At 53.5% G+C, this 27,748-nt stretch overlaps 2 protein-coding genes across 2 annotated transcripts; both read left to right on the top strand.

The window, feature by feature from the left end:
* Positions 1-1,625: 1,625 nt before the first annotated feature.
* On the top strand, positions 1,626-3,445 carry JUND (JunD proto-oncogene, AP-1 transcription factor subunit). The gene has a single exon (XM_060093872.1). The coding sequence runs from the start codon at positions 1,732-1,734 to the stop codon at positions 2,767-2,769; it is 1,038 nt and encodes a 345-aa protein (XP_059949855.1). The 5' UTR covers positions 1,626-1,731; the 3' UTR covers positions 2,770-3,445.
* Positions 2,787-27,291, top strand: IQCN (IQ motif containing N). Its single transcript, XM_060094459.1, has 6 exons — positions 2,787-3,099; positions 3,559-3,710; positions 17,752-18,666; positions 18,793-19,611; positions 19,744-20,817; positions 26,404-27,291. The coding sequence occupies exons 1-6, from the start codon at positions 2,787-2,789 to the stop codon at positions 27,289-27,291; spliced, it is 4,161 nt and encodes a 1,386-aa protein (XP_059950442.1).
* Positions 27,292-27,748: the final 457 nt, after the last annotated feature.

Genomic DNA, 27,748 nt, shown 5'->3' with positions numbered 1-27,748 from the left:
GAGGAAGGGAAACAGAAGGACGGGTGCTCATGTCCATAGGCCAGTCAGACAAACTGAGGCCAGAAACTGCCACAGCAACCCCACCAGCCAGTGTTCTCCTTTAACACTGGCTATTGGATGCTAGGCCCCATGCAGGAAGCTGGGGACCCAGCAGGCTCAAGATAGACAAGGTCCCTGCCCTCCTGGGACTTATGGTCCATCCCATCGTTCTGGATGGTTCTGAGAATATAACGGAAACAAAGTGAGTGGGAGGGGCCTCTCTGAGGACAAGTGTAAGCATGGTGGGAGGAGGAAGGGAGCATCAAGCTGAGGGCATAGCACCTATCGATGAGGTAGCAATGAGTTGGAAAGACAAAGCTCAGAGAGGTTGAGGGTGAAAGGTTAGAGGGGGTCACCCAAAGGAGCAAAGGAGCGTATGGGGCCTCCACCAACTGCTTATGGATTGGGTGCCATCCTGAGTGTGGTGAGAGCCATGGAGGGGTTCTGTGCAGGGGCTGTAGGTCAGATCCAAATGTCCCGAGGATCTCTTAGGAGTGTGGGGAGGGGCCCCTCTCACCTCCCTCATATCCCATCGCCAGCCAGCCTTTATGGAGGTCCATTAAGCCTGACCTGACAGTCGTGATAACAGTAATAAACAGGTAATAATTACCAGCTTGGATTCCTGCCTTAACAACCCAGTCCGGGAGTCACCGGGGTACCCACAGGAGGCCCTGGCAGACGCAGAGATAAAACGTAGGCGGCTGCCCAGGGGCATGAACGCCCGGATTCTACCAGATGGATAAGAGCTCAGGCCTGGTCACAGCTCTGGCCCCGAGGGCAGGTCGCTACACCTCGCAGAGTCTTAATTTCCCGTCTGTAAAGTCAGGAAGTCGGACTCCCGCGCTTTAGACCCCACCCAGTGAAGAGCAGCAGGATCAAAGCATTTCCAGCAACTTCTGGCTGAAACCTCCTCTCCCCTCCCCCGTCTTCCTGGGGCAAACACACCACCGGGGACTGGGGTGGGGGTGGCGGTGACGTGGAGACAGACCTGGCCCACGCCCCCGGCGAGCCACCCGGCACAGCTCCCTCAGGCCCGCACAAAGCCTGGACAGAGGTGCGCTAAGGAAGGCACAGTCGGCACAGTGGAGCGGGAGGCGACAGGGAGTTATTTATCCATCCGGAACCCCATCCCCCTCCGGTCTCCGGAGGTCGGCACCGCCCCCGCCCGGCCGGGGCCCCACGCGCGGACGCGGGGCGGAGCCGGGCCTCGGGGCGGGCGGGCGCCGGGTGGCCGGGCCCATCACGCCACCCGGAACGTGCCTTGGCGGGAGGCGGCACTGGGGGCATTGGTCGTACACAGCACTCCTGGGGCGGAGTGACCGGGCCGGGCGCTCTGCTAGCCCCCATGACGTCAACCCATAAGGCAACGCGCTGTTGTGCCGTTTACCGCGCGTCACCCGGACAACAGCACTCGGTGGGGGTTGAGGGGGGCGTCAGTGACTTAGCCCCGCCCCGCCATGCAAATGAGCAACGTCACTCGTGCCCAATGGCGAGCAGGGACAGTGAGCTCATCGCGCCCGGCCGAGGCTATAAGGGGGCGCGCGGGACGCGCGACTCAGGAGCCGCCGCCAGCGGAGGGCCGGGCGCAGCGGCCGCGGCGGGAGCAGGGCCGAGCGGACGGGGGGGCGCGGGCCCCCCGGGCGGCCGCGGCCACTCCTCCCCCCCGGGCCGGCGCGGCGGGGGAGGCGGAGGATGGAAACACCCTTCTACGGCGATGAGGCGCTGAGCGGCCTGGGCGGCGGCGGCAGTGGTAGTGACGGCAGCTTCGCGTCCCCGGGTCGTCTGTTTCCCGGGGCGCCCCCGACGGCGGCGGCCGGCAGCATGATGAAGAAGGACGCGCTGACGCTGAGCTTGAGCGAGCAGGTGGCGGCAGCGCTCAAGCCCGCGGCCGCGCCGCCCCCGGCCCCCCTGCGCACCGACGGCGCCCCTGGCGCGGCGCCCCAAGACGGTCTGCTTGCCTCGCCCGACCTCGGGCTGCTCAAGCTCGCTTCGCCTGAGCTCGAGCGCCTTATCATCCAGTCCAACGGGCTGGTCACCACCACGCCGACAAGCACGCAGTTCCTCTACCCCAAGGTGGCGGCCAGCGAGGAGCAGGAGTTCGCCGAGGGCTTCGTCAAGGCCCTAGAGGACTTACACAAGCAAAACCAGCTGGGCGCGGGCGCGGCCTCCGCTGCCGCCGCCGCCGGGGGACCCTCTGGCATGGCTGCGGGCGCCGCGCCTCCCAGCGAGCTGGCCCCGGCAGCGGCCACGCCCGAGGCGCCCGTCTACGCGAACCTGAGCAGCTACGCGGGCGGTACCGGGGGTGCGGGGGGTGCTGCGACGGTCGCCTTCGCCGCGGAGCCCGTGCCCTTCCCGCCGCCGCCACCCCCAGGCGCGCTGGGGCCTCCGCGCCTGGCCGCGCTCAAAGATGAGCCGCAGACGGTGCCCGACGTGCCGAGCTTCGGCGAGAGCCCGCCGCTGTCGCCCATCGACATGGACACGCAGGAGCGCATTAAGGCGGAGCGCAAGCGGCTGCGCAACCGCATCGCTGCCTCCAAGTGCCGCAAGCGCAAGCTGGAGCGCATCTCGCGCCTCGAGGAGAAAGTGAAGACACTCAAGAGTCAGAACACGGAGCTGGCGTCCACGGCGAGCCTGCTGCGCGAGCAGGTGGCGCAGCTCAAGCAGAAGGTCCTCAGCCACGTCAACAGCGGCTGCCAGCTGCTGCCCCAGCACCAGGTGCCCGCGTACTGAGCTTGCTCGCGGGGCGCATGCGCGGCCTCCTCCCAGAGAGGCGGGCTCGCGTGGTTGGGGGGGGCGTGGGCGCCCCGGACTCGCAGAGGGCGCGGCCCCGGGATCCCCCCCTTGAGGGTGCCAGGAGTCGGAGAGGGCGCCTGAGACTCGACAAGCTGGACCCCCTGCTGCCGGGGGGCGAGCGCATGACCCCCACCTTCCCCGCCCTCGCGCTGCCTCTGTCCCGGGCGCGCGGCCACCCAGTGTTGCACAAACCCGCGCGTCCTGGCCGCCCCTTTGTACACACCGCCGCCGAAGGAGGCTCCGAGGGGGCGCAGCCTCAAGCCCTGCGTTTTCTCTTCTTTTACTTTTTTTTTTTTTTTTTGACTTTGGAAGAGAGAAGAACAGAGTGTTCGATTCTGCCCTATTTATGTTTCTACTCGGGAACAAACGTTGGTTGTGTGTGTGTGTGTTTTCTTGTGTGGGTTTTTTAAAGAAATGGGAAGAAGAAAAAAAAAACTCCCTCCTTCCCTTTCCTCGCTCTCGCTTCCCTTCCCCTTCCATCCCTCCGACGCCCCCTCCTCCCGCCCTTTTTCTTCTGTTTGTTTTTTTGTTTCGTTTTGCTACGAGTCCACATTCCTGTTTGTAATCCTTGGTTCGCCCGGTGTTCTGTTTTCAGTAAAGTCTCCTTACGCCAGCTCGGCTCTTCGCCTCCTCCTTCTCCTGCCGGGGCCTGACGGGGTGGGCGGGGCCTGGCCCGATCCCCGTCCCCTCCTGCCTCCTTCGCCTCCTCCCTCTGCCCCTGCTCAGAGGAGGAGGGAGTCGGCGTCCGGGAAGAACCTGCACATCTGGCGCTCAGCGAGCGCCATCTAGGAGCGCCTGGGCGCGGGGCCGACTCCTGTCCGGGTTGGGCGGGGGACATTGGGGTTTCCAACCTGAGTTTGGAACTAGCCAGCCCGCCGGTGTCCCCTTTGTCTCCCCTTCGCGGAGAGGGACTGCAGGAGGGAAGGGGGACAACTTCAGCCCGAGGCAGGGAGGAAAAGGCAGAAACTTTAACTTTCCGGGCTTCTGTTTGCCTGTCTGTAAAATAGGCAGAGCAATGGTAAACTTGTCCCATAAAGTTGTGAGGATTAAGACAGTTCGTTTACAGAGCAGTTCTTGGCTTACAGGTGGTGCTCAATGTAAGCTTGTATTATCGTTTGTCGGACGGGGAACGTGAGTCTCGGGAACAGAAGGAAGGTTGGCACAGGTAGGATCTGACCCAGTCAGTCTGCCTCCGGGACTGGAGGTGTGGTTAGGTTCTTTGGGACCACTGACTTGGAATCCAGGATTTTTCAAGTACTGTCTGAAACACCCCTCCCCCAACATCCTATTCTCCCATTTTGAAGAAACTAAGATTCAGAGAGGTTGAGTGACAGGCTTCAGGTCACACAGCCTTTTTTTTTTTTTTTTTTTTTAATGGCACGCGGGCCTCTCACTGTTGTGGCCTCTCCCGTTGCGGAGCACAGGCTCCGGACGCACAGGCTCAGCGGCCAAGGCTCAGGGGCCCAGCCGCTCCGCGGCATGTGGGATCTTCCCGGACCAGGGCACAAACCCGTGTCCCCTGCATCGGCAGGTGGACTCTCAACCACTGTGCCACCAGGGAAGCCCCACACAGCCTTTTTTAGGAGACCGAGCAGGGACATTTGCACCTTGGGTTTCTCACTTCCAGAGCCTTGACTGCCAGGTTACCCTCTTCCCCTGCCTGCTTTGGCTTTTGCTACTGTGGGGGCAAAAGACCCTGGACCTTGGGCTTCTGCCTCACTTGGGGCCCGAGGGACACGAGCATTGGTGGCCAAGGACACAGGGCAAGAGGGCAAGTGAGCTTTGAACTCCAATTGTGTACCCAACCCTGATAGGGAAGGTGGGCAAATCATGCCTGTTTTACAGATGAGGAAACTGAGATGCAGAGAGGTGCAGAGAAGAAACGCCTTGTGCCCACAGTCCCTCAGCCATCGAAAGAGTGGGGCTTCACCACATACAAGTTCCCTCTTCCTCCAGATCACCCTGTCTGCGCACCTTTCAAGGCTTCAAGAGCTGCTTTGGGGTTTGTTTTTTTTTAACTATGTGACCTCTCTTTGGTACCACCTTCAGGCAGATGTTTCAGGAGAGGGGTTTGAAGTGAAAAGAGGGCTGATGCTGAGGTTGGGGTGTCCACACAGAGACCAAGAACCATGCTTGGGGGTCAGAGCTTCACTCTTCAGGAGACTTGTGTCCCAACTTGGGTGCCAATTTGCCCAGTTTGCTGCTGTAACCTCAGCCAAGTTCCCTGCCCATGCTGGCCTTTACCTACTGTGCTGTGAAAAGGATGTGTTTCCCGTGTCCAGGTAACGTCTCAGGTCAGAAGTTGGAAGTGCTTGGAAGATGAACAGCAGTGAAATAGTATTCAGGCGAGGCGTACACTGTGCAGCCCCCAACCTATAGAGAAGGGGAGGCCCAGGGAGGTTACGAGATCTACCAGATAACCCCTCACAGCACTTCCGACACCAAATGAGTGGGGTTTTTTTCCACCACACTAACCAGTTCTCCAACTGCAGACCCCAACTAGGTATCCTACAATTCAATTCTGACGCTCTACCTGGAGTTAGCACAGACCACACAGGTGAAGAGTTCAAGACTGCCCCACTTGAGACGCTGATCACAGGTTGCCACCTGTGCTTTTTTTTTTGCGGTACGCGGGCCCCTCACTGTTGTGGCCTCTCTTGTTGTGGAGCACAGGCTCCGGACGCACAGGCTCAGCGGCCACGGCTCACGGGCCCAGCCACTCCGCGGCATGTGGGATCTTCCCCGACCGGGGCACGAACCCGTGTCCCCTGCATCGGCAGGCGTACTCTCAACCACTGCGCCACCAGGGAAGCCCCTGTGCTGCTTTTTATTTAAAAAAATAATTAATTTATTTTTGGCCCTGGGCGGCATGGGCATGCAGGGATTAGTTCCCCCACCAGGGATCGAACCCGTGACCCCTGCAGTGAAAGAGCTGAGTCTTAACCACTCCACGGGAATTCCCGCCCCCCTGTACTTCTTAAAGACTGGCTATAAACCCGAGGGTTCCCACCAATAGGTTCAATAATTTGCTATAACAGCTCACAGAGCCCAGGAAAGCACTTGACTCACTCCTTCCAGTTTATTTTAAAGAATACAACTTAGGGACAACCAGATGGAAGAGATGCATAGGGCAAGGTATGGGGGAAGGGCGAGGAACTTCCATGCCCTCTCTGGGCACCTCATCTTCCCAGCACCCCATGAGTTCACCAATGCTTGGGCAGGATTGATGAAATGACTGGCGTTTGCTGATTAACTCAATATCCAGCCTGTCTCCCCTCCCAGGAGGTCTGGGAGGTGCGGCAGAAAGTTACAACCCTCTAATCATGCCTTGGTCTTTTTGGAGACTAGCTCCCATCCTGAAGCTATCTAAGGGCCCTGGCCACCGTTTATTTCATTAGCATACAAAAGACACCACTTGGGAGTTTACAGAAGTTTTAGGAGCTGTGTGCTAGGAACCAGGGACAAAGATCCTGCTAAATGGCAGCACGGGGGCTCAAACCCAAGCCTTTTACCTGCCTAAAAGGAGCCTTGGGGCTAGGTGGAGGCCCTGTCTTTTCACTTGCATGTGACCTGAAGGGCTTTTTGGAAACCATAGATCTGGCCCTTACTTGCCACTTTTCTGGAAAAAAGGCCTTGACTGCACCTGGCCCTGGGCAGGTCAGTTTCTCTTTCCAGGCAGCTCCCCACCCGAACTATTTCCCTTCCTTCTGGCCTCGGGACCTTTGCACAGCTGCAAGCCTGATACCCCTCTTCCCTCAGCCACCCAGCTGAGCTTCACCTCTCAAGCTCTGCTGCAGATGCCCTTGTTGGGCTCCATCAGTGCTCTGTGCTTCCACTATTATTGCCCTGATCACCCTGGATTTGTGTTTGGCTCACTCAGGTCATGGATGGGAACTGTCCTGGTCACTGCTGAAACAAAGGACATAAGTCTTGTCCCATATCCCTAGTTTTGCCCAAAGCCACACCCACAGTGTGGAGAAGACGGGATCTTTGCAGAGGAAGGCTGGGCGTCCCTGTTGGCCTCTTGTTCTGATGCCCCCCAGTGGCTCCCCAGGGAGGCCAGGCAGAGGCCTCTGGGCCAGGCTGTGTGGCTTTGGCAGGACACTACTGAGCTGAGGCCAAAGTGTGTGTCAGCCGTGGCCCAGCCAGCAGTGATTCACACCAGGCCTTGGCCCAGCCCCAGGAGGTGACCAGGGATGGTGGCCTCACTTCCCCTTCCAGGACTGTGGCTCAGGGTCAGTGCCCACTTTTGCCAGGCAGTGGGAAGATCCCAAGGGGCCCTGGGCCTGGCACCACCCTAAGGAGCCCCCATCCTCAAAACCAGACACTCTAGACCCTTTAGGATATAAGTCAGAGCACAAGAGCCATGGCTTACCCCTCACCTTCTCAACAAAACCCAAACTCCTATAGTCCTCTCTGAAGCCTTACCTATACAGTCACCCTCCCTGCCCTCTTGTCCCTCCCTCCAATGACTTTAGCCTCCTCCATATTCCCTAAACATGCCCAGCTGTTCCCACCGCAGGGCCTTTGCACATGCTCTGCTGTCCACCTGGGATGCCCTTCCCACAGCACACCCCCAGCCAACTCTTTTTCTCTCTCTATGGGGCTCAGCCTATCCCACCCCCACTTTGGTTCCCTCGTAACAGTTTCACACCCCTAGATTATTTGAGTTGTTTGTGTCCCCAGGTCCAGGTCAGGTCCCAGCACAAAGTAAGTGCTCAGCAAAGACCCAAGGGATGAGACTGAGGCCACCTCCAGACACATGGAGGGGGAGATTTTGGGGTCCCGTCTGTGCTCAGAGCCCTAAGTTTCTACTCAGGATGGGCAGGCAAGATGTAGCAATCACCATGCCCTCAACCCTGACCATGACCTGGGTCCTGCCCCCTCCCCCACCCCACTGAGTCAGCCTTCTAATAGCCCCTCCCCACAGGAGATGGGATTGGCCGGAACCTGGCTGTGAGTCACAAAGCCACTGTGGCACCAGCGCCCCAAGGCGCTGGTAGGGCTGGTGGGTTCAACTTCAAGGGCAGGTGAGTGAGGCTGGTGGCACGTTTGGTGGGGGGCAGTACGTAGAGACCTGGTCATTCTCCCCTGGCCCCCAGTGCCTTCAGAGTCCTCCTGGGCCCTCCAGACTGCTTTGAGGGGTGGAACAGCTCCACAGCCTCTCATAGCAGGGGTGCTAGGGGCCCCCAGAGGCCTGATGGTGGGTTTGTCTGCCTTGGGGGCCCAGCCTGGAGAGCCTATCATGTCTTCTTGGGAAGCTGGGAAAGTGGTCTTAGCTCATGTGACACATGTGGAAGGCTCAGAGGGGTTTACTCAAAATTGCCTAGCTGGCCACTGAGCTTATGTGTCCGTGGCTCCTATTCCTTCTTTTCATTTCCTGCCATCCTGTTTCTCTCCCTCTGTCCTTCCTTTGTCTCCTTATTCTGATTGAGCTTATCGAAAGGGCTGAGCCATGTGGTTGAGAAAACCTCAGAACCTGGGATGGACCAATTTGGATCCTGAAGCGGCTGTCACCAAGTTCTGAATCCTGGGCCACATTCATCCATCCATCCATCGATCCATCCATTTATTTATCCTTCCTTTCATCCTTCCATTTATCCATAAATATCTCTTGAGCACGTACTATGTGTACTGTTCTAGACACTGAGACAAGGGCAAACAAAGGGTCCTCTCTGGTGGGAAGCTCACAGTCTAATGGGGGAGGCAAATAGGAAACGATATAAAGAAGTAAGACACAGTATGTTGGTACTTCCCTGGTGGTCCAGTGTTTAAGACTCCGCGCTCCCAATGCAGGGGGCCTGGGTTCGATCCCTGGTTAGGGAGCTAGGTCCTGCATGCCACAAGTTAAGAGCCCACGTGCTGCAACTAAGACCCGGCACAGCCAAATAACTACATAGATTTTTTAAAAAAAGAAAAAAAGACACACTGTGTTGCCTCAGGTTCCTCTTCCGACATGGGGACAGTGACTGTGCCCACCTCCAGGGAGCCAGCTTCAGGCCAGTTTGCTGTTACGATTCAGTTCACATTGATGCCCATTGTGCCTGGGGCCTGGCCCATCTTGGGGCCAGATATTCTTGAAAACAAATCGACTGTGATCATCTCTGTCTTGAGATGTTTAGTCCATTATCATATCAATGATTAATATGATTGAATTTAAATCTACCATTTTTACTACTTTTCTTTCTGTGGTCTCTGAATTTTATTCCTCTGTTCCCCCTCTTCTGCCTTCTTTTGGATTATTTGAATCTTTTTCAGAATTCTATTTTAAATTAACTACTGCCTTTTTTTTTTTTTTCTTTTTTAGGGGCTGCTCAAGGAACTGTAATCCTTAACATATATCCTTAAGTCACAATTGACTTAGACTTACTATTGTTCTACTTCACCTAAAATGTAAAAATCTTCCAACTGTATAGGGGTCCTTTTACCCTCACCATTGTCCTTTATTCTCTTTGTCATATGAATGGCATCTACCTAGATTATAAATGCCACAAGACAATGTTTTAAGTTTTGCTTATACAGTTATATGTGTTCTTTAAAAGAGGAAAATAATAGTCTTTCCTATTTATGCAGGTATTTATCATCTCTTATGTGTTCTTCATTTCTCCCCAAAGATCTGTTTCCCTCAAGTGTAAATCTCCTTCAGCTTGAAGAACTTTCTTAGTAGCATTTATTGTAATGCGGGTGTGCAGGTGACAAATTCTTTTAGTTTTCTTTTACCTGAAAATGTCTTTATTTATTTTTTTTTCAAAAAAATTTTTTATTGAAGTATAGTTGATGTACAATATTAAATAAATTATAGGTATACAGTATAGTGATTCACAATTTTTAAAAGTTATGCTGCATGTATAGTTATTATAAAATATTGGCTATGTTCCCTGTGCTATATAATACATCCTTGTAGATTATTTTATACATAATAGTTTGTACCTCTTAATCCCCTACCCCTAGATTCTTAGGAAGCTAAAGGGACACACCTGAGAAGGTATGGTGGCATCAGACCCTCTAACTGATTAATAACAAGACACATCAACAAGCACTTACTCAACAAGCAATCTGTGTTGGTTGATTATGTGCCAGGCTGGTAATAGAGCTGGGGACACAGCAGTACAGCCCTTGCTCTCCAGTTAGCATGGTAATCTTGGAGGTAATCACCCATGACTGCCGTCTGGGCACAAATCATCTCTCAGAGCATAGGAGCTACACAAGCCACAAGCCACATAAAACAGGTTCTTTGCACATTTTGGACCAAGCAGAGATGACCAGTCACGTGTCATCTTGCTTTTCTTTCTTTCTCCCTTTCTTTCTTTCTTTCCTTCTTTCTTTCTTTCTTTCTTTCTTTCTCTCTTTCTCTCTCCCTTTCTTTCTTTTTTATCAAAGCATAGTTGATTTATAATGTGTTAATTTCAGCAAAGTGATTCAGATATATATATATATATATATATATATATATATATATATTCTTTTTCAGTTTCTTTCCCATTAGAGTTTATTACAAGATATTGATCATCTTGCTTCTTTTACTTCCTCTCTGAGGCAGAATTGATTCTCATTCTTTGCATACTACTTACAGAGCCACTTTTGTTTCTGAGGATTTTAAAACCTTTTTATGCAGCTTGAAATCTCTGAGTATCTCTGTTGGCGGCTATTACTTCATAGAGTCTACAGAGAGAGGTGTGCATGAGATTTCTTTGAGTGCCTAGCCCACCAACCCCACATTGAGGGGGGGAATTCCACAAAGCCTATCCATTTTGAAAAATGTCAGTGATGCTTTATGTCATACAGTCATCTCTATTCTGACTTGCAGGACTTCCCAGGGGTAAATTGACCAAAAATGGGCAGCAATTCAAGATGCAATTCAAGGATTTCCCTGGTGGTGCAGTGGTTAAGAATCCGCCTGCCTATGCAGGGGACACAGGTTCAATCCCTGGTCCGCGAAGATCCCACATGCCACGGAGCAACTAAGCCCGTGTGCCACAACTACTGAGCCTGAGCTCTAGAGCCCGCGAGCCACGACTGCTGAGCCCGCGTGCCACAGCTAGGCACACAGCCTGTGTGCCTAGAGCCTGTGCTCAGCAACAAGAGAAGCCACCGTAATGAGAAGCCTGTGCACCGCAACGAAGAGTAGCCCCTGCTCGCCGCAACTAGAGAAAGCCCACACGCAGCAATGAAGACCCAGCGCAGCCAAAAAAAAAAAAAAAAAAAAAGATGCAACTCAAGGAGGACCAGCTTCTGTTTTCTGTAAAATGTCTTTAACTTTACTCTCAAAGGACATTTTCTCTAGATATAGAATTATCAGTTGGCAGATTTTTTTGTTCTTTCATCACTTAAGGTGCATGTCAGTTCTCAATTTATTACATCTTGCCTCCAAATGTACCTTTCAATATGTCCATTACTCTGTAATATACCAAGGAGTTCCTTTCATTGTCTCCTTTCAAGTGAGTGTAAATCTTTATCAGTAGAGGGTACTGGTGAAACATTGCAGGAAGTGTCAGTGGTAGAGGCATGAAGATTCCTGGTGAACCTGCCCCACTCATGGATCTAGAACGTCATCCCTTTGCGACTTAGCAGACATGACCTGGTGAAAATCTTTCTGTAGCCTTCTTGACCCAAAACCCAAAACCCCACGGTAGCCCACACACTCTGCAGGCCTTCTGCCCCCACCAGCAACTGGACTCCTGATGTGTGCTCATATCACCAGTTACTGATCATCTGTTCCTCCACGTGCACTTCAGGGGGTGGCCTTTTGCTTGCCTGGCAACTCCAGCTCTGCTTCGGTCTGGCCAAACCAGCAAATATCTCTGCCATCTGGTGGGTCAAACCACATCTTCTCCAAGGGGGTTTAACCTCTTCCAAATTTGCCCTTCCTTGGGGATACTCCCTCAACCCTAGGAAACCACATTAGAGTTTCCTTTTGGCTGCGCTGGGTCTTCGTTGCTGTGCGCAGGCTTTCTCTAGTTGCGGTGAGCAGGGGCTACTCTTCGTTGCGGTTCACGGGCTTCTCATTGCGGTGGCCTCTTGCTACGGAGCATGGGCTCTAGGTGTGCGGGCTTCAGTAGTTGTGGCACACTGGCTCAGTAGTTGTGGCTCACAGGCTCTAGGGTGCAGGCTCAGTAGTCGTGGCGCACAGGCTTAGTTGCTCCGCGGCATGTGGGATCTTCCCGGACCAGGACTCGAACCTGTGTCCCCTGCATTGGCAGGCGGATTCTTAACCACTGCGCCACCAGGGAAGCCCATAGTTACTGTTTTATCATCATAAACAATTCTTTGTATTAAACTTCCCTCATTTAATCTGTGGTGTGGTTTTGATCTCCTGACTGGGCCCAGACTGCTGCAGTGTCTTCTGGATGAGAAGTTGGCTGTATGTTATGTATTATTTTTCTCTGACTGATTTCAAGATTTGATCTTGGCTTTTCAGGATGTTGACTGTGTTGAGCCAGGTGTGTGTTTCTTTGTGCTTATCTTGCGTAGGGTTTTCTGAGCTTTTTAAACCTATAAATTTTTTTCCAACAGACTTTTGGCCGTTATTTCTTTACATATTTTTTATACCCTCCTCTTTTTTCTGGGACCCCAATTACATCTACGTTAGACCTTTTGATATTGTCCCACAGGTCCCTAATGCTTGCTCTACGGCCCATTCTTTATCCCCTCCATGTTCTTCAGATTGGATAATTTCTATCTATATTCAGACTCACTGACTCTTCTGTCATCTGCACTCTGCTGTTTAGCCCATCCAGAGAATTTTTGAATTCCAGACATTGTATATTTTCAGTTTTAGAATTTCCACCTGGTTATTTTCTAATATCTTTATTTTTCTATTTCTCTACTGAGATGTCCCACTTCTTCACTCATTATGAGTATATTTTCCTATTTAGCATAATTATAATAGCTGCTCTAAAATCCTTGACTGATAATTCCAACATTTGGGGCATCCTGGGGTCATACTCCATTGATAAATTTTTCTCAGGAGAATGAGTTACATTTTTTTGAGTTTATTCATATTTCTAGTCATTTTGGATTATACCTGGACATTGTGAATGTTAAGATGCAGAGGCTGGATGCTGTCATAATCTTCCAAAAAGTATGGGTATTTTTATTTTAGCAGGCAATTAACTTGGACTCTTTATCACATTCACTGCAAACATTTCCCCCAGTCTTTTGTACTTTGGCCTTATTTATGGCATCACTGGCCATACAATTTTTTTTGGTCTTTATGATGTCAAACATGTTTATCTTTTTCAAGGCTTCTGGTTTTCCTGTTTAGTTTTATAAGAGCTCAGTTATTTACAGGTTATACTCACATACTAATAAATGTTCTTATAATTTTTCAATCCATCTGGAATTTTTTAGAATACGGTATGAGATAGAGGTCCAAACTTATGTTCTTCCAAATAGATTGCCTTGTACCACTTGTTTAAACATAGAATTTTCCCCTCCTGAATTGAAATACAATGCATCCTTGGTACATTGGTGTTAATTTCTGGTTTCACTCTTCTGTCACACTGGTCTCTTTGTCTAGTCCTGGATGGGAACCATACTGTGATTATGATGGCTTTTGAGTATGTCTGTAATCTGGCAAGTCAAAGCCCTCTTTACTACTCTTCTTTTTTTAATATATAAATTTATTTATTTATTGTTGGCTGCGTTGGGACATCGTTGCTGCGCGCGGGCTTTCTCTAGTTGTGGCGAGCGGGGGCTACTCTTCGCGCAGGCTTCTCATTGCGGTGGCTTCTCTTGTTGTAGAGCACGGCCTCTAGTGTGAGGGCTTCAGTAGTTGTGGCTCGCAGGCTCTAGAGCGCAGGCTCAGTAGTTGTGGTGCACGGGCTTAGTTGCTCCGTGGTATGTGGGATCTTCCCAGACCAGGGCTCGAACCCATGTCCCCTGCATTGGCAGGCAGATTCTTAACCACTGTGCCACCAGGGAAGTCTCGACTACTCTTCTTTTTCATGATCTTCTTGGCTACTCTCATTTACTCTTCCATCTGAACATTGAAATCATTCCATGTTCAAAAAACTCCCCATTGGGATTCTAACTGGGCATGAATTACACTCTATGAATTGTGATATTGTGTAATAATTTATAGGAATTCTTTCTTCCTAAGCACATGGTACATCTTTCAGATGGATTTTGTCTCTTTTCCTAGCCTTCATATAACTCCTCTGGCTTTTGTGTAATATTTGTTCCTATGAATTGTGTGTGTGTGTGTGTGTGTGTGTATATATATATATATATATATATATATATATATATATATATATATATATATATATATATATATATATATATATATTTTTTTTTTTTTTTGTCATACCACCCAGCATTTGGGATCTTAGTTCCCTGACCAGGGATTGAACCTGGGCCCTCAGCAGTGAGAGCATGGAGTCCGAACTACTGGACTGCCAGGGAATTCCCTGGACATCACTATGAATGAATGGTATTTTTTCCTCATTTATTTTTTTCTCATTTCCATTTCCAGCTGGTTTTACCTCAAATACAGAAGAGCTATGGGTTTTTGTATGCAGCCATGTGCCTTAGGAAATTAGAAAATTAGAATCTCTTGGGTCTTCTGGGTTGACCATTCCTGCTGAGCTCTCCTTTTCAAACATATACACTGATTATTCAAGTCCTTGTCATCTTGTTTTTGCTGTAACCACCAAAAATAATGATACCCGCAGCAAGGCTGGGCAACATCTTTCTCCTTTCTTTAACAAAAATGACTTCAGTATTTCACCATTTAAAATGACATTTGCTGTGGTTTTGTAGTTAGGCTTACCATTTTTAGGTACTATCCTATCTATTTTTTAAAATGTTTATTAGAAATAGCTATTGGATTTGATAAAATGCTTTGGCCAAAATGCTTTGGCCCTTTTTGAAAAATCATATGGCTATCTTTTAGATTTCTAGATGTAATGAATTACCTTGGGAATATTTAGAAATTGAACTATTTTTACATCTTTGGAATAAATAGTACTTGGGTATAGTATTATTCTTCTGATAAGTGGTCATGTTTTTAGCATCTCTGCATCTTATCTGTTGGTGAGAGCTAGATTGTGGTAACATTTTCCTTTTTTCCTTCCTTTTTTTCTTTTTTAAAAAGGAAATTACAAGGGTTTTATTCTTACTTTTTCTATGAGTTTGTTTTTGAAGTCTCATTCTTTTCTTTTTTAAAAAACGTTTTTCCCCAGTTGTATTGAGATATAATTGACATACAGCACTGTATAAGTTTAAGGTGTATGTACAGCATGACTTGACTTAGGTATATCATAAAATGATGATTGCAATAAGTTTAGTGAACATTCATCATGTCATATAGATACAAAATTTTAAAAAAAGAAAAAAATTGTTTCCTTGTGATGATAACTCAGATTTACTCTCTTAACAAACATATGGCATATATAACATACAGCAGGTTGAATTATTTTAATCATGTTGTACATTATATCCCTAGTACTTATTTATCTTATAACTGGAAGTGTGTACCTTTTGACTGCCTTCATGCAATTCCCCTGCCCCCATCCCTACCCCTTCTGGTGACCACAAATCTGATCTCTTTTTCTATGGGTTTGTTTGTTTGTTTGTTTTTGCAGTATAATTGACCTACATTAGTTGCTGGCATACAATGTAGTGATCTGATATTTCTATACATTAGAAAAGGATCAGGGCTTCCCTGGTGGCGCAGTGGTTGAGAGTCTGCCTGCCAATGAAGAGGACACGGGTTCGTGCTCTGGTCCAGGAAGATCCCACATGCCGCGGAGCGGCTGGGCCCATGAGCCATGGCCGCTGGGCCTGCGCGTCCGGAGCCTGTGCTTCGCATCGGGAGAGGCCAAAACAGTGAGAGGCCCGCGTACCGCAAAAAAAAAAAAAAGAAATTCTATCTGTTATTTCTATGTTGGATTGAAGCAGGGGTCAGGTTCCCACATCACATCATTCTGCTACCTTGACTAAAAGGCCAAACTCCCTCATTTTTTCTATATCCTTTTTTTGGGCTGCATTGGGTCTTTGGTGCTGCACGCAGGCTTTCTCTAGTTGCCGTGAGCAGGGGCTACTCATCATTGCGGTGCACGGGCTTCTCGTTGCGGTGGCCTCTTGCTACGGAGCATGGGCTCTAGGTGTGTCTCCTGCGTTGGCAGGCAGATTCTTAACCACTGCGCCACCAGGGAAGCCCAGAAGTGCCAATTTTTTTTTTTTTTTTTTTTTTTTTTTGCGGTATGCGGGCCTCTCACTGTTGTGGCCTCTCCCATTGCGGAGAATAGGCTCCGGACGCGCAGGCTCAGCGGCCATGGCTCACGGGCCCAGCCGCTCCGCGGCATGTAGGATCTTCCCGGACCGAGGCACGAACCCGCGTCCCCTGCACTGGCAGGTGGACTCTCAACCACTGCGCCACCAGGGAAGCCCAAGAAGTGCCAATTTTTGATGGTGGCTTTATCCTACCCTTTGGCCTAACTGGTATTTCTCTAGTTTTACCTCTGAATGCGCGAGATTTGCAAAGAGAAAAAAAAAAAAAGTTGTGTTTTTTTTTTAAAGAGAATTTAGGTTTTTTTCTTTTAACATCTCTTTTCGTTTTGGTCTTGGGGACAGAGCCAACCCAGGGCAGCGTTGCTGCACAATGCATGGGATGAAGTGCTGAAGGCTTCTTCCTCTAGCAAGCTGGCTTCTGAGATTGCACTTTCTCTTCCTGCTTTTCCTCCAGCCCTATGACCCTCCAAGGTATGAAGTTTGGCTGGTCCAGCCAGAAAGGGGTACTTCTGCAAAGTAAGTGTCTTATGCTCCAGGTTATACATCAGGGCTGCTTGACAGTGTCTGAACTCTCTCTGCATCAAAGTACTTCTGAAAGCCAGTCATCCCCTCATTCTTCCCTCTACCACCCTTCCATCTGTAATTGATCTATCCATCATCTATGTTATCCCCCATTCATTCACTGATCCATCCAGTCATTCATCAATCCACCTCCTATTCATTGATCGCTTTACCAATTCCTTCAGCTTTCTTCATTCACACACATTTATCTACTCAGATGTCATCCATCCATCTGCCCACTCATCTATCCTCCCTCCCTCCATCTATCCATATATCCCACCACCCACCCACCCATCCACGCATCTATCCATCCACCCACCTACTCATCTATCCATCCATCCATTCCTCCATCCATCCATTCCTCCATCCACCCACACATCCATCCATTTATCTGTTTACTCACTCATCCATCCGTTCATCCATCCATCCATGTGTCCATCTCCTTATTTACTTATCTGTTCATCAATTCATTCATCAACTTCATCTACTCATCCATTTGCAACCTTACCCTTCATCCATTCCTCCAACCCATCCAGCATTCATTCCTCCACTGATCTATCCATTCAGCATCTAGCCATGCGACCATCTATCCATCCAACTTTCAGTCCACTCATGCACTCATTTATTGGTCAAGCTAGCCACCCAGCCAATACCTGTTCAAAACCTGGAGCCAAGCCCTGTGACTGAAATAGGGCCACAGAAGTGACTCAGACTTGGTTCCCGCCCTCTAGGAATTCATAGTCGATGGAGAAAAGCAAATAATAACACCAGGCACACGCACACACAAACAGGATATTTCCAAAATACTGTGATCAGTGCTGTACTCACAGTATGTTCCAGACACAGAAGAAGGTCGAAAAGCAGATAGGTGGTCAGACATTCAGGTGAGAACGTGCCCTGTGTGCTGATGTTGAAGTAGGCACAGGGTGATAGGGAGACACGGGTACCAAAGGCCACCTGGGCATGTGGCTGGGAGAGAGAGGGCCTGCAAAGGAGAAGAGGAAGATTGCAAGGTGCCAGGAGCAAGAAGATGTAGGTTCTGGGGTGAGTGCCCGCCCCAGCCAGGAGGCCTCGTGTGTATATTACACTGCTCCCTGACCACTTCCTTATAACCCCCCACAGGCAGAGCTGAGCCACCTAGGAACCAAGACAATGCAGCAAGCAACACAGCTACAGGTGTCACCCAGTGGGCAAAGCTCCTATCAGCCCGTCCCCAACCTCCAAGACAAAGCAGGGATACTGCGTCCACAGCCCTGGCATGAGCCACCTGCATCCAAGGAGACCCTTCTGCAAAAGCCAGACAAAGACAAGACTGCGGCTCATCATATCCCATGCCTCCGGGCTGTGGTGGAGAGACAGGCCTTCGAGAATGTCCTGGTGGACGAAATGGACATGATGCTGTTCCATGCAGCCACCCTCATCCAAGCCAACTGGAGGGGCTACCAGCTCCGGCAGAGGCTAATCTCTCAGATGATGGCGACCAAGGCCATCCAGGAGGCCTGGCGACGCTTCAACACCAGGTGCCTCCTCCAGTCTGGCAAGGCGGTGGAGAAAAAAGCGAAGGTGGAGGAGGGGGACATCCCTTACCACCCGCCCCAGCAGGTGCGGTTCCAGCATCCGGAAGAGGACAAGTCCCTTCTGGCCCAGCCCACCATGGTGAGCAAGGAGACCCAGTTTCCCTCCTCCAACAGCCTGGCCACTTATACCCACCAGCTGGCCCTGCTGCAGGCCCAAGGCATGTCACAGCCGGGTACGTGCTCTGTCGGAGGCCCCAGCGTTGCCTTCCTTCCACACCAGACCGTTGCCATCAGACTTCCGTGTCCTGTGAGTCCAGAGGCGAAGTGCCGCCCATGCCTGCTGACAAGAACTGTCAGAAATGCCTGCCTTGTCCACGTAGAGGGGGACACGATGAAGACCAAGCAAGTAACTGCCAGAGCCAACAAGGCAGGAGCCCCAGGGCCACCACCATCCAGAAGGTGTGCCCAGGCAGTTCAAGGAAAACTCAAGGTCAAGACCCAGGCCCACATGGAAGCAGAGGTCCTCGAAGGGCCACCACAGACAGGCCCAGCACTTGTGATAACCAAGACCATACCCCAGCCGGTGCCCACAATGACAACCACCAAGACCGCACTCCAGATGTACCCAGCAACCACAATGACCAAGACCCCACCCCAGCTCTGCCCAGCGACCCCAGTGACCAAGACCTTAGTTCAAATGAGACCATCAGCCTCGATGACCAACACTTCACCCCAGACACGACCAGCAGCCATGATGGCCAAGATCCCACCCCAGTCATGCCTGTTGCCCTCGATGATCAAGTCTCCAACGCAGACACGCCCTGCAGCCACAATGACCAAGGCCCCGCCCCAGATGTGTGCAGTGCCCGTGATGGCCAAGACCCCACCCCAGGTGCGCCCGGCAGCCACGATGACCAAGACCCCATCTCATCAGACACTCCAAGGCGTCTCGGTGACCAAAGGTCCTCCTGCCCAGACACGCCTGGCGGCCATGGTAACCAAGACCCCAGCTCAGTTAGGCTTGGTAGCCACCATCCTCAGGACCCTGTTCCTGCCCCCTCCAGCAGCTAGAAATCTCAAATGTCCATCTTCAGCAGCGGCGGCAGCTGGAATTCCTGACACCTCATCCCACACATGTCTAAGTGGACCAAAGGCCAAGGCTGTGGTGAACGCGAGGCAGGCAGCAGGGCTGACCAAGGTCTCACCCCACTCATACTTGACTGAGAGAAAAGTGAAATGCTTTGCCCCATCACATCTGGGGGCTGGGGATCCCAAGGCTACAGCCAGGCCTCCTTCGGAAGGTGAGAAAATCAAGGCCTTCTCCCAGAAACAGGTGAAAACGGAAACAGCATCTAACATCAGTGTGGCCATGGAAGTGCCAGTGGTTTCGTCCTGGTCAAAAGTGGCTGGAGACAGGAACAAGCAGACACACCTGAGGACGGATGTCGTGAAGGCCCTATCCCAGGTATGTGAGCCTATAGAAACAGCTGTGGCACATCTGGGTACATGTCTGCCTCAGGTACAACCGGCCCCGTGTTCAACCACAGGCTCGCTCCAGGCACATCTGCTGGCCGAGCCGACCAAACCCCTGTCCCAGGCACATGTTTCTACCAAGCTGACCAAGGGCCCGTCCCAAGGACATCCACCCCCTGGGCTGACCACAGCCCTAGCCCAATCACATCTGGGCATGTGTCTGTCCAAGGTGCAGTCCCAGGCACATCTGCCCACCAAGCTGACCCAGGCACAGTCCCAGGCACATCTGGCCACAGAAACAGCCAAGAGCCTCCATGCAGCCCGCCAGGCCGCTGAGCTCAGCAGCAAGACCCAGTCCCAACCACTCCTAGTCGAGTTCAAGGCCTCCACCCAGCCCTGCCAGCACGTCGGCGCTCTGCCCCGAGCCAAGCCAGAGGACAGACTGACCCAGCTCCTGTCCCACAGCTACGTGCAAGGCAAGGCCACCCAGGGCCCACGCCAGGGGGTCTCTGAGGGCCAGAACACTCTGGTGCCTCTGCTGGCCTCTGCTGGACACACCACATGCAATGTCGAATCCTGGGGGGACAGGGCCCAGCCGTCAACAACCAGCCCAGCCCCGCCCTGCCAGGAGGAGCTGGCAGCCTCCCAGCTCGCTTCCCTATGTGCTGAGCTGGCTGCCCTGCTGGGCTCCCAGGAGAACCTTCGCGCCCTGCTGGCAAAAGCCCTCTCCCAGGGGGAAGTGAGGGCGGCCCTGGACCAGGCCCTGTCCAAAGAGGTCTTGGGAGCCACGATGGCCAAGGCCCTGCCCCAGGGCATCCTGGGCACGGCGCTGGTGAAGGCGCTGTCCTGGGGCAAGCTGGCCACCAGCCTGTTCTGCGCCCTGTCCCGGGGCGAGCTGCTGGCAGAGTTCACTAAGGCCATTCAGGGCAGACTGGTGGACGTGCTCAGCAAGGCCCTGACGGAGTGGGAGCGGGCCATCTTGAACCAGGCCCTGTGTCAGGGTGAGCTGGGCACAGTCCTCAGCCAGTCTTTTTCTCAGGTGGCCCTGAGGTCTGGAGTCACCCTCCCCAAGGCTGCCGCGAAAACAGCGGGAAGCGGGGTGACTGTGATGCTGACCCCAGTGGAGGTGGACTGCAAGGGGAGCCCGTCGGCTGCATGGGGGCCCACTCTGGGCCCCATGAGACTACAGCCCAGCAAGGTCAGTGTTCACTGGGGTGGGGCCTGGGAGGGTTTCATCACAGGCTGGCCCTCCAGGCTCTTGGAAGAGGTGGGGAATGGAACCATGCTCGGGGGGTCACCCTGCTCATCGGTGGTCTCTGTGGGCGCCTCCTTGACTTCTGGACTCCTTGACCCCATGACCATTCATCAGTATCCCCTGATTGCTGCCCCGGACCCCACTCTGTCACAGGAGATGGGACCCAGCAGAGACACCCTAAATTTGTACCTGACCCCCAAGGTCCGTGAGGCAAATGTGTGCCTGCACCCAAGGGCTAGTGAACTGGCATCAGATCTCAGTCCCATGGTGAGTGATGTGGACCCCAATTTGCCCAACTCGCCACACCAGCAGCCGCCCCCCTGGCTATGGCAGCCATTCATTGCCAATGGCGTGGGCCCAAGCATGAGCTGGCTATCATTGGCCAGTGGCAGCATGACTCCAAGCGCCCACAATCCACACGAGGTCAGCAGGGTGGCCCCACATCCATGGGCGTCGTCGGGGGAGGGCAGGGTGGTGGCACCGGGCAAGCTTCCCGGAACTACAGGTCGTGGGAGGGGCACCCACTCCCACTAGTGTGCCGCCGCCTATGTGGGGTTGGCTTGCGGGTGTCAACCCTCCGGGGTCAGCAGGGTACCTCCTGGTGTGTGTCGACCCTCAGTGGCCAGAGGTCCGCAACAGCCATCTATGGTCCCTGAGGAGACCATGCAGAGAACTCAGTCCCCAAATCATAAACGAGCCTCTATGGGCACTAGGGAGATGACCAACAAGGTGACCCCAAGTCCACCACATGCCTCCATGGTGAACAAAGCACAACCACAGGCCCCCAAGGCCTGTGTCATAACCCCAGATCTCCGGCCCGGCTCCATGGCTCCTGGTCATTGCTGGGCACTCAAAACTCAGGTTGATCCCAGTCTGTTCCAAGCCTCCCCAGGCAATAGGCTGGTGCCCACCCTTCCCCGTACAGCCATCCCTGGGCAGGAGAAAAATCAAACACGGGGTACCATTTCCAGTGTTCACTGCCTACAGGAGCCGATGACTAGCCATGTACTTAATGAACTGGTGTCCACTTTGCCACAGGGTCCAGATAGTGACCTGGCCAGAAGCTTCTCCCAGGGCTCCACAGACTATGGCCCCAGTATGAGCAATTCCCAGAGCTCACTGCACAGCTGCAGTTCACTCAGCCTTTCCACCAAGTCTGTGGCCAGCATGACCGCTGGGCACAGGGACCTTCATCTAGATCCTCTCCTCTCTGGGGCGCATGTGGAGAGGTCCCAGGGACCTGGGAATATGGAAGAGACTGAGAGCAGGCCATAGGCACATGACTCCAAACCTCCACGACCAGTCTTCTGCAGCCTCAGAACTGATCCCCATTCTGCATCACAGTTCAGTGGCCAGTCGCATGACCTTGAGTGTCCACTGGGGCTCAGATGATGAGGGAGATATGTCCTCAGACCAAAGCTCCATGAATCTGAAGGAGAGCTTGTCCCAGAAACCCTATAGGACTAGGTTGACCAGAAGTCTGTCTTTGAGTAATGTGGTCCCTACGGTCTATTGGTGGCCATCTGTGGCCAGTAGGTTGACCCCATGCCTATCCCAGCCCGTAGTAGCCAGTAAGGTCGCCCCAAACCCAGACCAGCTCTCTATGGCCAGTAGAGTGATCACCAGCCTATCTGAGCCATCTGTGGCCAGTAAGATGACTCCCACCCTAAGCTTGTCATCTAAGGCCAGTAAGATAACCCCCAGCCTAAGCCAGACATCCAGGACCAATAGGGTGGCCCTTAGCCTAGCTCAGCCATTGGTGACTGATGGGGTGGTCCCCAGCTTTGCACAGCCATTGATGGCCTGTAGGGTGGCCCTCAGCCTAGCTTAGCCATCCATGGCCGGTGTGGTGGCCCCCAGCTTAGCCCAACCACCTGTGACCGGTGGGGTGGCCCTGGGCCTAGCCCAGCCATCTATGACCACTGGGGTGGCCCCCAGCCTTGCCCAGCCACCTGTGAACAGTGGGGTGGCCCCCAGCCTTACCCAGACACCTGTGACCAGTGGGGTGGCCCTGAGCCTAGCCCAGCCATCTATGACCACCAGGGTGGCACCCGGCATTACTTAGCCCAGCTGCCTGTGACTCGTGGCAGGGCCCCTAGCCCAAGCCAGCCACCTATGACTGATGGGATGACCCCCAGCCTAGGCCAGACATGTAGGGTTGGTGGGGTGGCCCCCAGTCTAGCCCAGTCACCTATGACCATTGGGGTGGCCCCTAGCCTAGGCTAGCCATCTTTGACCATTGGAGTAAACCCCTGCCTAGCCCAGCCATCCTTCGCCAGTGGGATGGCTCCTAGCTTAGGCCAACCTCCTATGGCTTATGTGGTGGCCCCCAGCCTAACCCAGCCATCTGTGGCCAGTAGGGGGATGCCCAGCCTGGCCCGACCACCTGTGATCAGTGGTATGGGTTGTGCACTCTGTCAGCCGAGTTGGGCCCGTAGCGTGGGTTCAAATCTACTGTCATCAAGGGTGAATGCAGTGGCTTCCAGTCAGCCTCATTCATCTTTTGCCATTGAAGTCACCTCATGTGCACCATATCCATCAGTGGCTAACAGCATGGGCCGGGGTCTGAGCCAGCCAACTGTGTCTACTAGGGTGGACCCATGTCAAGATCCTCTGATGGTTAGTGGGGTGACCCCAAATCCCCAGGCACCTGAGTTCAGCAAGGTGGCCCTTGGGTTTCATCAGCCATCCAGTATCAGTGGGAGGCACCCAATCATAACTGAACAATCTGCTGTCATTGTTTCAGCTCCAAGTCTCTACCAGGCATCTGTGGCCAGTGGAGAGGACTCTTGTCTGGGCCAGGGAACCAGTATATCTCAGGGGATTCTGTTCAGGGGCATGGCTACAAGCATGTCCCAGGGACCATGGCTGTGGCACGCTCCTAAATGTGCCTCAGGGGACTTTGGCTGCTGGCACGTTCCTAAGTAGGTCTCGGGTACCTATGTCCCCTGGCAAGTCAGGGAGTATGGGGTGGAGAAGTGTGGTGACTGGTAAGGGCCCAAGCCAATCTCAGGTGACCAGGGGCATGGCCCCCATTACATCCTGGACCTCTGTGGCTGGTGCCCCCTTGATTCATGAACCAGCCTCAGAGGCGGGACCTGGCTTCTCTCTGGCTTCAGTGCCCGGTGGATTGGATGTGAGTTCATCCAAGTTTTCCCTCACCAATGTGGGCCCCGGCATATCTCAGGTCAATGTCGATCTCCCAATATCTTTGGACCAACAGTGTCCTTCTGTGTTTACAATCTCCAAATCCAGTTACCAACAAGCAGATGCTGTCAGCCAGGAGTCTGGGATGGGCATGGCCAGTGGTGTGGTGCCAGGTTCTGTAGCCAGTAGGATGACCACAACTGTGGCCCCAGGTACTATGGCCGGTGGCATGACCCCTAGTCTTTCCCCAGGGTCCATGATCAAGGGTGTGGGCCAGAGCCTTCCTCAAGGGTCCATGATGAGTTGTGTGGCCCCCAGCCTTCCACCAGGTTATATGGTCAGTGGTGTGGTTCAGACCCTTCCCCCAGGGTCCGTGATCAGTGGCATGGGTCAGGGCCTTCCTCCAGGTTCTGGGGCCAGTGGCATGGCCAGAACCCTGCCTCTGAGTTCTGTCATGACTGCAGTGTCCCCCAGCCTGATTGCAGCATCCGGTGCTGGTGGGAATAGGCAAGGTCTCTCTGTAAGACCCTCAGCTAGTCTAACTGCTCCAAGCCTACTCCTAGGTTCAGCGGCCAGTGGCGTGGGCTCAAGTATCCCTCCTTGTCCTGTGGCCTCTTGTGTGGACCCAGCATCTATGCCTAGGGGACTGGATCAGAACCTAGTTCTGGAGTCCATGGCTAGTACATCTGGTCCACCTTCCACAGTTGGAGGCGTGGTCCAGAGCCTTCCCCAAGGGTCCATGCTGACTGGGATCTCTCCTTGTCCGTATCACGGAGCCCGGGCAGGAGAAGCGTCCACAGCCTCCTTCCAGGCATCCCGTACCCCTGGCCTGGCTCAAGCTCATCTCCAGGAAGCTAATGGCACAGCCAAGGGAGTGTACCAAGTGCCTACGGTTCTGCAAAGAGCCTCACACTTGAGCCAAGCTCTTGGGATGATGCCGTTTGAGACCACAGGCCACCAGACTGTGATGAAGCCAGAGGACCTGGACCAGACTTTGCCCCAGGGCTCCATATCCAACTGGGAGTCCGAGGTCCTTGAGGCAACCCTGTGGATGTCCCATAGTCCCCTGGCAACTGACATCGACCACAGTCAAGAATTCCCTGCAGAGGATGAGACTCTTCCCAAAGACCAAATGCCGCTCTTGGAGGAGGTGGCTCCCAGCCAAGCTATGTCTATGACCAGTGGCATGGCCTCTGTCCCTCCACAGTCCCCAAGTTTTGCCAAGCACTCCATGGCCAGTGGTGGCACCCCAACTCTGCATCAGAGGTCAGCCAGCAATGGGGAGCCCCAGTTCCCACCTTGTGGCTGCTAGTGGGGTCCCCGGTGTGCAGACAGGGTCTGTCAAGGGCACTTTGGCTCATCAACAGACATCAGTGTCTCACACTGTACCCCGGAGCCCCTCCATGGTTTATGTTGTGCCCCAGAGCCCCTCGGCTTATCAAAAGGCTTTGGGGGCTCACATTATGCCCCAGAGCCCCTCGGTGGCTCATATGTCCCGGAGCCATTCCCATGGGACGATGGCTTCTACTGTCATCTCAGGGTCACCCAAGCTGGCCCATGGCAGTACTATGGCAACCGGTTTACACCCAGGGTCTGTGGCTGGGATGGGGACCCCAAGCACTTCCCGGAAGTCAGGGGCCACCAGCATGGCCTCACACGTGCCACTTCATCCACCCCTGGTTAGAGGAGTGGCATCCAGAGGGCTCCAGAAGGAAGCCATCCCTGGCGCGCTCCAGAAGCCAGTGTCTGGGGGTCTGATTCAGGATGGCCATGAGTCCCTTGGCCCTAGAAAATCCTTCAGGACCACGCATGATGTCCCTTTCCCACAAATGCCAGACAATTTTGTGGCTGGGACTGGACCCACCCATCAGGAGCAGAAGGATGCCCCCAGGTCCTCACAGGAAGTTCCTAAACATTCCACAGGTGCACCGCTGGCCGTAGCACCAAGAATCCACACTGGTGAGGTGGCACAACGGATGGTCATCCCTAGGCTGAATCCAGGGGTTCGCAGGGTGTCTCTGGGCTATGAGTCTTCACCAAGTGGTTCCCGACAGCCACCTTTTTTTTTTTTTTTTTTTTTTTCTGTACACGGGCCTCTCATTGTTGTGGCCTCTCCCATTGCGGAGCACAGGCTCCGGACGCGCAGGCTCAGCAGCCGTGGCTCACGGGCCCAGCCGCTCCGCAGCATGTGGGATCTTCCCGGACCGGGGCACAAACCCGTGTCCCCTGCATCGGCAGGCGGACTCTCAACCACTGCGCCACCAGGGAAGCCCCCGGTGGCCCCTTTTTAACCAGGAGTCTCCACTGGTGTCTCAGAATTCCCTTAGCTCCGTGGCTCCTGCAGACAGTCACGGGGCATCCCTGACTCCCGCTGTTCTCCAGGGTCCTGAGGATGCTGGCGTGTCTGGAAGCCAAGAGTGGAACTCTGCTATCCCCAGTGTAGCGGTCGGGCCCAGGAACAGCACTGCGGTCCCTGGCGGCGCGTGGGATGTCATGGCGGCGGTGGATCCCAGACAGCCGGGGGAGCTGGTGGCGTCGGTGCAGGCTGTGGAGGAGATAATCATCCATGCGGTGGTCATTATCCAGGCGTGTACACGTGGCTTCCTGGTGCGCCATACCATCAAGCTGTGGCATCAGTGGGCCGTCACCATCCAGGCTGCCTGGCGTGGCTACCGTGTACGGTGGGACCTGACCCGGCTCTGCAGAGCCGCCACAATCATCCAGGCTGCGTGGCGAGGCTTCTGCATCCGCTGGAGCTGCACCCAGCAAATGCTGTTCCCAGGCATGTGGGCTGAGATGGGCAGTGGGGCCAGGACAACGTCTGACCACCGCTGCTTCCAGTCCTGCCAGCCACGTGTCTGTAGTCTCTGCCAGTCACTGAGCTCCGAGCTGGGGAGCCCACCCAGCGTGGTAATGTTTGTGGGTTCCAGCTCCCGCAAATGTCACATATGCGGCCATACCCTGCCCACCCGGGTGCTACATGGCACGGGCCAGGGTGCTGCAGGCCAGGCCAGCATGCCACGGGGCTGCATCACCCAGTCAAACCCCCGGAGCCCCTGGCAACCCCATCACCAGAACAAGGCAGCCACAGCCATCCAGTCAGCCTGGAGGGGCTTCACTGTACGCAACCGGCTGAAGCAGCAGCAGTTAGCAGCCAAGATACTTCAAGCCACCTGGCGCAGCCATTGCACCCGGGCCTCTCTCACCACGGATGCGCTCTTGGGACCAGCGGCGTGGGACAACGTTCACAGCACATGCAGTGGTGTCTAGGACCTTGGCTTACCAGGGGGGGAACACCAAGGGAGGAGCCATGTGGCTCTCTGGGTCTAATGAATAAAGCCCTCCACAGTCTGGGTCTTGGTCTACCTGTGCTTACGGGGGTGTCTCGGGCATGGTGCGAGGGAAAATGAGAGGGATCTGGAACATCCTGGACAGGAGGGGCCCAAAACTTCCAACCATGCAGTTGGCACCTAGGGTCTGTGGCTGGGATGGGGACCCCAAGCCTTTCCCGGAGGTTAGGGCTGCCAGCATGGCCTCATATGTACCATCATATTCATCCACGGCTAGCAGGGCAGCATCCAGTCGGTTCCAGATGGAGGTACTCCAGAAGCCAGTGTCTGGGGACCTGGCCTAGAATGGCCACCATGAGTCCCTTGGCCCTGGAAAATCCTACAGGTGCATGCATGGGTGCCTCATTCAGGAAATACTAGAGGGTTCCAGCCACATC

This window comes from Mesoplodon densirostris, chromosome 3 (assembly GCF_025265405.1).
Source record: "Mesoplodon densirostris isolate mMesDen1 chromosome 3, mMesDen1 primary haplotype, whole genome shotgun sequence".
NCBI lineage: Eukaryota > Metazoa > Chordata > Mammalia > Artiodactyla > Ziphiidae > Mesoplodon > Mesoplodon densirostris.
The sequence above is the reverse complement of the archived record's forward strand: the minus strand, read 5'-3'. Positions and strand labels throughout refer to the sequence as shown.